General features: G+C 40.8%; 1 protein-coding gene across 1 annotated transcript in view; it reads right to left on the bottom strand.

The window, feature by feature from the left end:
• The window catches only part of cdc40 (cell division cycle 40 homolog (S. cerevisiae)), a 131,530-nt gene that overhangs the window by 87,417 nt on the left and 30,937 nt on the right, over window positions 1-13,176 (bottom strand). Inside the window, exon 3 of the mRNA XM_043687120.1 lies at window positions 11,486-11,615. Within this exon, the coding sequence (XP_043543055.1) occupies window positions 11,486-11,615 (130 nt within the window). The remainder of the gene's footprint in view (window positions 1-11,485; window positions 11,616-13,176) is intronic.

Here is a 13,176-nt window from a genome sequence, read left to right as displayed (position 1 = left end):
AAGGAGATCTCCCTCTTTGCTGTCTGGGTGAGCGAAGATTTCAGAGCAGCCCTGAGGGCTATAATCCACAGCTATTTGGTAACAGATGGCCTATCAAAGTATGCCGTCTCAGTTGCCGCCTTCAACGTGACATCAAGCATACGCTATTGTTCTCCCCTCTGCTGCTTCCAGGTCACCGAGTAAAAATATAATCAAACCCCTTGGCAGTCTCCCAGAGCACCAATGGGTCACTAGCCATACCTAAATTAATATCCCAGAAAATGTTAAATTCCTGTGAAAAGTACTCAATAAGCTGTCCTTCAGGAGAAAAAGATTCATGCGCCAATGCCGCAAACCTGTCCCATTACCTCTGGCCTTAACCTCCAAATACATACACTGCTGCATGGTCAGACATGACTATGTTCCCAATTCTAAAGGACAGTAACGAATCCAAAAAGGCCGGTCGGGCAAAAACCATGTCAATTCTTGGGTGGCAATTGTGTGGACTGGAGAAGGTAAAATCCCTAGCCTCAGGGTGAAGACATCTCCACACACTTACCAGCCCCATCTCCCCACCCAAGTCCACCAGTTGTTTGGATTGTGGGGAGGTGCCTGGGAGACCCCGGGGCATCCTGTCTACCTCAGGGTCCAGAAGACGATTGAAGTTTCCCTCTATAATCATGCGGCACACTCCAAGGGCCATCAACCTGGAAAGTGCATTCGTTAAAAACTTAAGCAGGTGTGCCAAGGGGGCACTGTTGGGTACCTTACAGAGTACTGAATATTCAAGTTTCTCAGCCTCTTCTTTACTTCATCAAGGGTCTTCTTCATGCAGATCACAGGCGCAGAAAAGTTCTGAAAAAACATAATTTTTTGATCCCTTGGAGATCAGGCCCTGTGGATTCTTCCTCAGTGGTCTGGAAGCTTCCAACACCATTTATTTATCTCTCTAGTGCTTATCTCTAAAGTGCTGGAGTCACACTCACACCAGTCAGAGGTTGCTGGTCTGATCCAGGCCTGCGCACTGCGACCCGGTGGCCCACTCGGCTTGCACCTAGCCCGCCACAACTTGCAGCACCAAAAACTGCGGGAGCCATTGTTCCAGAAAGCTGACTAACTGACCTCCTTCCTCCCGTTCTGGCAGCCCAGTAAGACGGATGCTCTTCCGACGATGTGGATCTGAGGTCGTCGAACTGCTCCACTAAGGCCCGTACCTGCCTTTCCAGGGCCTGAACCCGACCCACTGAAGATTCTGCCGTGGTCTCTGAAGCTGCGGCCTGCTGCTCTAACTCCTCCACGCGCTGCTGAGACGTTGGATCTCCTGCTCATGCTTTTGCAGCTTGGTCGAGATCGGTTCCAGCCTGGTTCAGGTGTCCTCCATCGCTGATTCAATCTTCTCTTGGAGTTTCATGAACTCAGAGACCAGGCCCTGCTGTCCAAAGGAATGTCTGCAGAATCAACCCTGCAGCTGCAGGCGTGTTCGTTGCTGCAGGGGAATGCCCTGCTGGTTGTGATCCTTGCGGCCCTTTTCCCTTAGTCATCTTCCCTGATCACCAAAACTAATGCACAAATATTCTGCGGACCTAAAATTGCCGATTTTTCCAAAATAATTTATCAGGGGTGGGTAAAAGCACCACCTTGCCTCGGTTACTCTGCTGGTGTATTAAAACATGTGGATCAAATTCTTGGCTTAATTAAAAAGCAAATTAATATCCCAGAAGAATCAGGTATAAAGAATTTAAAACAATGCAGACAAAACCTGGTCTTGAATAACTGAATGAGCCTGATGCACAAAATGCCTTTTCTAACTTATCGATCTTTTACATTAATTACTATTCATCCCAACCAATAAACAATAGAGCATAAGAACTAGGATCAGGAGTACGCCGTCTGGCCCTTCGAATCTGCTGTGCAATTCTGTAAGATCATGGCTGATCTTTTTGTTGCTTCAGCTCCACTTATCCGCCCTCTCACTATAACCCTCAATTCCTTTACTGTTCAAAAAATTATCTATCTTAGCTTTAAAAACATTCAGTGAAGTAGCCTCAACTACTTCACTAGGCAGGGAATTCCATATATTTACGACCCTCTGGGTAAAGAATTCGGTCCTAAATCTGCTAATTTTGAGGCTAAGCCCTCTTGTTCTAGTTTCACCCACTAGTGGAAACATCCTCCCTACTTCTATCTTATCTGTTCCCTTCATAATTTTATGTTTCTATAAGATTCCCCCCATTCTTCTAAATTCCAATGAATGTAATCCCAGTCTACTCAGTGTCTCCTCATAAGCCAACTCCCTCAACCTAGTGAATCTCCCCTCACCCCCTCCAATGCCAGTATATCCTTTCTCAAGACCAAAACTGCACACAGTAATCCAGATGTGGCCTCATAAGATTCCCCCCATTCTTCTAAATTCCAATGAATGTAATCCCAGTCTACTCAGTGTCTCCTCATAAGCCAACCCCCTCAACCTAGTGAATCTCCCCTGCACCCCTCCAATGCCAGTATATCCTTTCTCAAGAAAGACCAAAACTGCACACAGTAATCCAGATGTGGCCTCATCAGCACTCTGTACAGCTACAACATAACCTCTCTGCTTTTAAACTCAATCCCTTTAGCAATGAAGGACAAAATTCTATTTACTTTTTTAATTACCTGTTGCACCTGCAGGCCAACCTTGCGAGATTCATGCAGGAACACTCAGGTCCCTCTGCACAGCAGCATGCTGCAATTTTTTCAGCATTCAAGTAATAATTCTTTTTATTGCACAAAGATTCTGCGGACCTAAAATTGCCGATTTTTCCAAAATTATGGATGAAATATTCAACATCTAACAAAGCACCTCTTATTTGGAAGGGATGACTTCAATTCTACTGGCCATTGGCTCACAATATACTCAAATGGATGACTTCACATTTATTAACACTGTATTCCATCTGCCAGACCTATACCCACTCACGTAAACTATGTCCCTCTGCAACGTTCGCAGTCCTCTACACACTTTGATCTACCACTCATCTTAGCGTCATCTACAAACTTTGACACATTACACATGGTCCCCAACTCCAAATCATCTATGTAACTTGTGAATAATTGCGGTCCCAACACTGATCCCTAAGGCACACCCCTAGCTGAAACAAACCTTCCAGCCAGCAGGGCACCCATTTCTTCCATCAGGTTTAATGGGAATTTGGGAATTTCAGAAACCTGGGTTCGAACAGAATGCAGGAAAGCACAACCAAAGTCTCAACATGAAAGTTCTGACAAGGGTCACTGAACTCGGGACACTGGCTTTATTTTTTGCTCTATGGATTTTTTTGCTTTTTTCACTCATAGGATGTGGATGTCACTGGCTGGCCAACATTTGCTGTGGGTCTGCAGTCACATGTAGGCCAGACCAGATAAGGACAGCAGCATCTTATCTAAAGGGCACAAGTGAACAAGAATTTGTTTTTAAAAAGCACAATCTATACTGGTATTGTGGTCATCATCAAACTTTTAATTCCAAATTTTTATTGAATTCAAATTCCATATCTGTTATGGTGCGATTCAAACCCAGGACCCTTGATTAATAATTTACTGATATTATAAAGCATCATCCACCCAGGATAGTGTCAAAATTACTGAGTTCGTCCAACACTTTCTGTTTCTGTTTCAGATTTCCAGCATTTGCAGTTCTGTATTTTATTTTCTGAAAACCTCCTCTCTTCTAGCTGTAAGATACTGACTGAAACATGTTTGGGCAATCTTGGCCCCATTCCCAGGAGGTACAAGTTCACAATACAACACAGTACCCATAAATTGAAACAGATCAATACTAAAGTAATGATCTAATTCAGAGAGATTGCCAACCGCAGAGGAAGAAATTGAAAAATTCTGAAGAAAGATCAGGATCAACAAAAATTGCTCAGGCAAAGTAAAGAGAATCAGACAATAAAAACACAAAATTCTGGAAAGATCAGGATGTGTGTGTGTGTGGGCGTGGAAATTGCAGGCTGTTTTGCTTTGTAGATTGCTAGTATGTGGATGGAATTGCGGGCTGTTTTGCTTTGTAGATTGCTAGTATGTGGATGGAATTGCGGGTTGTTTTGCTTTGTAGATTGCTAGTATGTGGATGGAAATTGCCATCATGAATCAAGAACATTTGACATGTCAAAATTCGGAAAAACAAAATCAATACTTTAACTTGTCTTGGGGCCACTCAGATGTGCATCATATTTTCTGTACCAGTCTATCTCATTGAACTCGACCAGAAAACAGCTGATCTTCTGTGCCCTATTTACAAAAGAACCACACAATATAGCTAGTGTAACCAATGTAGAACAACTGGCCTTTTAATATGTCAGCAGCAACAGAGTTCTAGGTTACAGCTGGAACCCTGGCAAAGAATATGGCAAAGAGAAACAGAATAATAGACAAATATAAATATCTCGACTTAAAGAGCGAAAATAGACTCTTTCTGTAATGGGAGGTTGAGGCTAACTTGGGTTAAAGGACTTTAGTTTCAATCTTCCCTCTGGTGCAATGTCCCATTATTAAATGCTGTACAATGTTGCTTTGACAAGTTTAGTTGCAAGAAAGTTTTAAATGTTGGATGCCAGAAAATCTCTTCATTTTGTTCAAAGTTGAGACACAGAAAATAGAAAGGTCACTGCCTGAGCTTTAGAGTCAAGTTACATTGAAAATTGGAGCAGGAGTAGGCCATTCAGCCCTTCGAGTCTGCCCTGCCATTCAATATGATCATAGCTCATTATTCAACTCAGTATCCTTTCCTGTTTTCTCCATATGTTTAATCCCCTTGAGTAGCAAAACATCCCTACTTCCTTACTTGAATCCTCACGCTTGAAAGCCAACATACCATTTACTGCCTTCCTGTATGCCTACTCTCCCTGACTGGCATACAAAGATACTCAGGTCTCGTTGTACTTTTTCCTTTTTCCAATCTATTGCCATTCAGGTAATAACATGCCTTCCTCTTTTTGCTACCAAAGTGCATAACCTCACATTTATTCACAGTATACTTCATCCATTATGCATTTGCCTACTCACTCAATTTGTCCAAATCATAGAATCCCGATTACTCTGAAGAATCTCTGCATCTGCCTCACAACTCATCCTCCCATCAAACTTTGAGTCATCTGCAAACTTGGAGATATTGCAGTTAGTTCCTTCATCTAAATCATTAATATATATTGTGAATAGCTGGGATCCAAGTGCTGATCTCTGCACCCACTCATCACTGTCTGCCACTTAGAAAGAGAACGATTTAGTTCTGCTCTTTGTTTTCTGTCTGTCAACCAGTTCTCTATCAGTGTTAGCACATTATCCCCAGTCTCATGTGTTTTCATTTTTTTGAAGTTATCTGACCTCATTGGGAATGATGACAAGAACACTATAACTTGCAATGATAATCTTGAAATTGAAAGGGATGGGGGGATGGGGGGGGGTTGTGGGGTGGTGGTGAAGGTAAATAGTTCTATGATGTTCACTTCTGATTGTTAGTCACCAAGCTCTGTTGGAAATGTGCACGTGTAAATATTAGACAAAGTCAGGATCAATCACAACTGTACCGATCTTGCAGTAAACTGCAACTGACATCAAGTGCTGATCTCTGCACCCACTCATCACTGTCTGCCACTTAGAAAGAGAACGATTTAGTTCTGCTCTTTGTTTTCTGTCTGTCAACCAGTTCTCTATCAGTGTTAGCACATTATCCCCAGTCTCATGTGTTTTCATTTTTTTGAAGTTATCTGACCTCATTGGGAATGATGACAAGAACACTATAACTTGCAATGATAATCTTGAAATTGAAAGGGATGGGGGGATGGGGGGGTTGTGGGGTGGTGGTGAAGGTAAATAGTTCTATGATGTTCACTTCTGATTGTTAGTCACCAAGCTCTGTTGGAAATGTGCACGTGTAAATGTTAGACAAAGTCAGGATCAATCACAACTGTACCGATCTTGCAGTAAACTGCAATTGACATTCATTATCAAGACTTATACTTTAACTAAAGCCTGTTGGGTACCCCAGTAAAAGAAAACCTACATTCATCAGGAAGTGGGAAGCAGTTAAAAACGGAAAAAGATACAAATGTTGAGACATTACCGTATTAACTTACCATACCAGAGCTTATTTCTGCAATGTGAATTATAAAGTTCTGTTTTGGAAAACATTGTCAGCAAATACACTCCCAGCATGAGAGGAATTGGAGCGAATATGATCATAGAACATTAATGGCAGCAGCTCAACTTGATAAAGCCTTTAAAAAAGCTAATGGAATTCAGTTCTATCCCATGAAATACAGAATATGAAAGCTAGGAGGCAACAACAAACATATTAGACTTGGGCCTAGGGAGCAGCATTACTGAACATGACATAATCTTGTCAAAGTGCTGATAGTGACGAGAATAGTTATAGACTAGAACAACACATGGGGAAAACTTATTAACAGTTAGGAGTGGGGAGGGAATTGGAGCATAGTGAGCTGGTGTGAAGTCAAGTAACCAAGAAAAGAAAACCTGATTTTTCAAAGTTCCTGCAGAATTTAACAGTAGGACCTGTATTTAAGAGACAGGTTACCTGTTAAGCGGTCGGCACATATTGGGAAGGATCAGAAATCTGCACTAGGGAAAGACAGGGAGGCATCATAAAAATACCAGAGACAAAAACAGTAAATGCTAGAACGTAGCCTCTTTTGTACTGCATGCAAGATTGTGGAGACCTTCAAATTGTTGTCTTCCTGGTTGTGCAAGAACAGGAGCTTACTTTTGTGCGGCCTGCATGGAATCTTTTGGGATATAGTTCACGCCTAGAGAGAATATTAATTGTCTAGTTTTAAGACTTGCAATGTATCAAGTTAAAAACAAAGCATCATTAGTAATGCTGTATTTTCAAATGTAACAAGATCATTTTTATTTAAAAATGAAAAAACAGCAGTTGTTTTTATTGTGCATACATGAATGTACTGGGGTGGGGGGAGGGGACTGTCTGATTTGTGCGAGGACAAAAGAGTGGCAAGAGTGGTTAGCACTGCTGCCTCACAGCACCAGGGTCCCAGATTCGATTCCAGCCTTGGGTGACTGTCTGTGTGGAGTTTGCACATTCTCCCCGTATCTACGTGGATTTCCTCCGGGTGCTCCGGTTTCCTCCCACAATCCAAAGACTGGCCATGTTAAATTGCCCATAGTGTTAGGTGCATTAATCAGAGGGAAACAGGTCTGGGTGGGTTACTTTTCGGAGGGTTAGTGTGGACTTGTTGGGCTGAAGGGCTTGTTTCCACACTGTAGGGAATCTAATTTAATCTAATCTAATAGCTTGATCATATTTCAAATTCAGATGATCCAGGACAAATTAACTGGTAAGGTCACATTTTACACTTGTTATTTCAATAATATTTTACAACTGTGATTACTGATCTGCAGAAATTAAATTTTTACAAAGCTAAAGTATAAGAAAAGGTATGAAAAACAAAAGGACGGGCTAAATTAATAAAGAAAAGGAGAGTGTTAAATACGAATATTAACACAAAAATATTAATCAACATGGATTCAGATTACCAGGAACAACAAGATCACAAATAACAGAAGGGATATTAGCTGAAACTGGGAGCAGTCTTAAATGACCAGAAGGCATTTGCTCAGGTGCCACATCAAAGGTTATTGCAGGGACAAAAAAGCTCTGGTGTAGGGGATAATATATTAATATGGATAGAAGATTGGCTGGCAGGCAGAAAACAAAGAGTTGGTATAAATTAGTCTTTGCCTGAGTAGCATGATATGCTGTGTGGATCTATGCTAGTTGCCTCAACATTTTACAATTTACACTCATAACTTGGATGAGGGAGAAAAGGCATGGTGGCTAAATTCCCAAGTGACACCAAGAGAGGTTTGAAAGTATGTTGTGAAGAAGTCATAAGGAAGTTGCAGGTGTATAGATGAGTTGTGAGTGGGCAAAAGTCTGGTAGACGGAGTATAATGTGAAAAAATGTGAAATAATCAATTTTGGCAGAAAGGATAAAACAGTAAGCTTTACTTTGAGAATAACTGCAGAATTCCAAGGTGCATAAGGATTTAGGTGTTCCAGAGCACAAGCCATAAAATCTTAATATACAGGTATAGCATGTCATTAATTAGTATCTGTTATGTGTGAGAAGAACTGAACATAAAGGTGGTGTTATGCTTCAGTTATACAGGGCACTTATGAGACCACAGCTCTAACAGTGTATGGTCTCCTTATTCAAGGACGGATGTAAATGCATTTGGAGTAGTTCAGAGGAGGTTTAGTAGACTAAAACCGGAAATGAGTGGGTTGGCTTATGAGCATCGAGTGGACAGGCTGAACTTGTTTCCACTGGAGTTTGAGAGAGCGCGGGGAGTGGTTGGTTGATGTGTAAGATTCTGAATGATCTTGATAGGGTAGAAGTGGAAAGGATGATTCCTCTTGTGGGTGAGTCTAGAACCAGGGGTTACTGTTTTAAAATTAAGGGTTATTAGGCAGGGGAATCAGAGGTAATTGGGGGTTAATGGAAATGTGGAATTCGAAACACAAACAGATCAGCCATGACGTTACTGATGGCGAGCAGGCTTGTAGGATCAAATAGTCTACTTTTGCTCCGATTTAGTGTGTGGGTATTTAAGAGTCACAGGTTTCCAGTGATTTAACAAGTCAGATATACTGAAGATCACACACTTTGCATTTTGCCCCCAGTATTCATACACTGCAATATTTCAGAAATTCAACATGCTAATGTATTCAATACCAAAACATTCAGGTTTGTTTATATTTTGTCCTTTCGTGCAAGCAAAGTCCTTTATGCACCTTTAAATTTAGCAGCCAGCAGTACTGAATTACACAAGATAGTCCTTTACATATAATTTGAAAATGAATGCTGAATCTCTCGAAGAGGAGTCTCAATTGGAATATGCGATGACAACACTGTCTCAACTGAACATATGGTGCAGATAACACCCAACAGTCATATCAAAACTTGCAAGGAGATTCATTGTTAGAAGATCTAGAGGTTTCTGAGTTGATTGTTCACTGATATTCATTACAAACTCAATGACTCCCACAGATACCTTGATTACACTTTCTTGTAGTAACTATTTCTAAGGCAGAGGCAGACGGTTCCTCTTTAAGCAATGGGGTGAAAGGTTATTGAGGTAGATGGGTATGCAGATTTGAAGTTACAATCAGATCAGCCATGATCTTATTGAAAGGTGGAGATGACATGAGAGGCTACTTTTGCTGCATGTGACACGATCCTCACACTCTGTTTGTTGTAGGCACTCCATTCCATTTTCTCAGTTTCTCCATCCTATCTATTGTGATGACGGTGCTTCCACAATGGTTACCTGCAAAACATTTTCCTTCTCCTTCATGGAATCATAGAATCCCTGTAGTGCAGAAAGAGGCCATTTGGCTTATCATGCATGACACCCCACCCCCAAAGAACAGCATCCCACGCAGATCGAGCATCTCTACCCTATCCCCGAAACCCTGCATTTACCATGGCTAATCCACCTAACCTGCATTTCTGCGGACTCAACTGGTCAAATTAGCATGGTCAATCCACCTACCTGTACATCTTTGGCCTGTGGTTGGAAACTGCAGCACCCAGCAGAAACTCTGGGAGAACGTATAAACTCCAAGGATTCTGCACTGTTTTGTGCACAGAGCCCTCAATAGTTTCCAATCCATTTTTCATGTTATCACATTCTATCCCATTGGCCTCCTTATTGTTATTGTTATTGGCCTCCTGCTGGGCACACTTTCCTCATTCCTGAAGAAGGGCTTATGCCCGAAACGTCAATTCTCCTGTTCCTTGGATGCTGCCTGACCTGCTGCGCTTTTCCAGCAACACATTTTCAGCTCTGATCTCCAGTATCTGCAGTCCTCACTTTCTCCTCCTTATTGTTATTCATGGTTGTCCTGCCCCATTTCGGTTACCTTCAACTTGCTGTCATGACCATCCCTTCCCTACCCTGTTACCTTCCCATGTAATCGCTGTGACATTTGCCCTTTGATCTCCTCCTACTCACTGTCCAAGTCCTCAAATACTTCTTCCTGGTGAAGCAGCTAGTTACTTGTTCTTCTTCCGATGTACTGTATTGTATTTGCTGCTCACAATGTGGTCTCCTGTACGTTAGTGAGGCCAAATACAGACTGGGTAACTATTACCATTCAGCATATAAACATGACCCTGATCTTCTGGCTGATGCCATTTCAATACACCATTTTGTTCTCATCCTCACATTTCTATCCAAGGTTTGCTGTAATGTTCAAGTGATAGCCAATGCAAGATGGAGAAACAGCACTTCCTTTTTTTTTGCTTAGATGCTTTACAGCTTTGTGAACTCAATACTAAATGCAACAACTTCAGACCATGAACTCTGACCTCTGTTTTGCCCTCACCTTCCCCAGCCCACAATCTCTGGATTTCTTGGTTTTGCTTTCAACTGCTAACACCTACTCTGGATCAAACTCCCTTTTCTACATCATTAACACTCCCTCTGCCTGTTATGTGACACCTGTGATCTCACACTCCACATTTCCCCGACCTTCTGCTCTATTTGCTCCTCCCACCTTTTTCTACAGAATAAAACCCAACACTTTTCCATCTTTCTTTTCAGATCTGGAGAACAGAACTTATATTTTAATTAGTTACTTAAATTGGATTCAAAATACCAGTTTGGTTTGTCTCTCCACAAATGTTGACAGACCTGCTGGATTACTCCAGTACTTTCTATTTTAATTTCAGATTTCTAACATCTGCAGTATTTTGCTTTTGGATTTGTAGAAGGTAATTTATATTTTGTTCTTCACTTTTTTTAGAGTAACAAAAAATGTTAATGAAGAAAAGAGGTAATGGATATGTCCATATGAGTCTAAAAAAATATGAAAAAGTACAGTACCTGGAATTTCCTACCACTATGGGCCTATCTACAGACTGCTTTCTCCACACTGCAAACTTGTCCAGTCCTAATCCCAGTTGCATTCTCTGTTGTCTACAGGACATTAACTCCTGCAGTCCCCGTCAGCATTGGGACAAAAGTTTAGTTGATACATTATTGCACTCATCAAATTCCTTCTAAAAATCTTCAGTTTTTCTTGATCACTTAACAAGTGACATTTCAAAGTGAGAGAAGAATCAGCTTCAACTCTTTCACTGATTTTGTCCGCAGAACTGGGATTCAGCTATTGATGTATAGGCTTGAACCAGAAGATTAAAACCACAACATTGATAACAGATTCCATCGAATGACTCCCATATTTCCCAACCCCAAAGCTTAATGAGACTGTAACTAACAAACCATTCACTCCTGTACTCCATACCAGAAGTAATGTGTAATTAGCATAATATTTGTCCAAATTAACTGGATAAGAGATTAGCTCTGGACGACTATTGTTTTAAAGGACTTGCTTGACACAGACAGTACAAACAAGACTGCAGACAATGCAGTATACACATCACAGGCAACCTCTTCCAAAAAAATAGTTGGAGCTTACCGTAGGTATGAAACGTCCTTCTCTGCTGCTCAAACATGAAATCATTGATATGGGCAGGTTCAGTATATCCAGACAGCATATTTCGAGGAGCAGCCATCTGCTGCGTCCTGAAAGGGTTCACTGGACCAATCTGAAATAAATAATACGTCCATTTGGTTAATTTTTCTGACTCAAATGTATGTCCTTTTATTCTGTATTTGGGAATTTCAGTCACAAAGTATATTACACCACTCAATTTGAAAATATAATTGCTGAATTCATAACGACACTAACATGTTTATGTTGAGATATAAAATGAACACAGACTATAAATTGAGTTTTTACAACCAAATGAGTAAAAACTATTCTTTTTATGAGGAAAATAGTCAGACGTTCTGAAAATAAATTAAATTTGAAGAATGTGTCATATCAGGGGTTTTCTATATTTCAGTGTTCAAATGAACTAACCAACAATCCATTAACTACAAAATGATTTTGGAAACAATTATATCGAATGATTTATAATCTAATTACAAAATGCTAACGAAATAACACTGATCGAAGGTAAAAGAATATTGGTAACAGTTCAATGGACTGAATTTTATACCCAGCCCCCCCCCCCCCCCAGTATATTTGAAGACAGGGCTGGCTTTATAAAGTGGGTGGTGAGCCAACCACTTTCCCTTCCAATTGTTTCTTAATTCACATTGATTAAATTCCTCATTTATCTCAAATATGAATGAAAATTAGGAATGAACAGAAACTGCTGGAAAAATTCAGAAGGTCGGGCAGCACCTGTGGAAAGAAATCAGGTTTAACATTTCCAGTCCAGTGACCATTCTTCAAAACATCGGACCCAAAACATTAAGTCTGATGTTTCTCCACAGATGCTACCTGACCTGCTGAATGTTTCCAGCAATTTCTGTTTTTGATTTCCAGCATCCGCAGTTCTTCCAGATTTTTGTTTATGAATGAAAATTAACTTTGCAGCAACTGGATCACCAGGAATAGGTTTATAGACTCTCGCTCTGAGGTTGTGATGCGAAGCCAGAGGCAGCAGAACAAAATAACCAACAGTACTATATCATTAATTGCGTTAACCTTTGTCTCTTATTTTGCTTGTTTAAAATGTCTACCCCACCTATCCAGCAAAATTGTACCAGAAAATACAGTGTGGCACAGCCTACACAGTCTTCCATCTGTGATGTATTTTCTCTATATCTAAATTATAGAAACAGTTGAACAAAAGCATTCAATAACTGGTAATCAGTGTTAGTAGGATTATCTACGACTACTAAAAAAGGTAGAAATAATTAAAATGAAATTAATTATTTATGATTTGTTGAGTAGAGTAAAACCATAGTAATGGATTCAAGATAAATATTATGTTACAAGCATGAACTGAAACATAAATCACATTCATTGAATTCCCTGGCACACAACATAGAGTTATAGAGATGTACAGCATGGAAACAGACCCTTCGGTCCAACCCGTCCATGCCGACCAGACATCCCCACCCAAACTAGTCCCACCTGCCAGCACCCGGCCCATATCCCTCCAAACCCTTCCTATTCATATACCCATCCAAATGCCTCTTAAATGTTGCAATTGTACCAGCCTCCACCACATCCTCTGGCAGCTCATTCCATACCCGTACCACCTTCTGTGTCAAAACGTTGCCCCTTAGGACTCTTTTATATCTTTCCCCTCT

Source organism: Chiloscyllium plagiosum, chromosome 3 (assembly GCF_004010195.1).
Source record: "Chiloscyllium plagiosum isolate BGI_BamShark_2017 chromosome 3, ASM401019v2, whole genome shotgun sequence".
Classification (NCBI taxonomy): Eukaryota; Metazoa; Chordata; class Chondrichthyes; order Orectolobiformes; family Hemiscylliidae; genus Chiloscyllium; species Chiloscyllium plagiosum.
The sequence above is the reverse complement of the archived record's forward strand: the minus strand, read 5'-3'. Positions and strand labels throughout refer to the sequence as shown.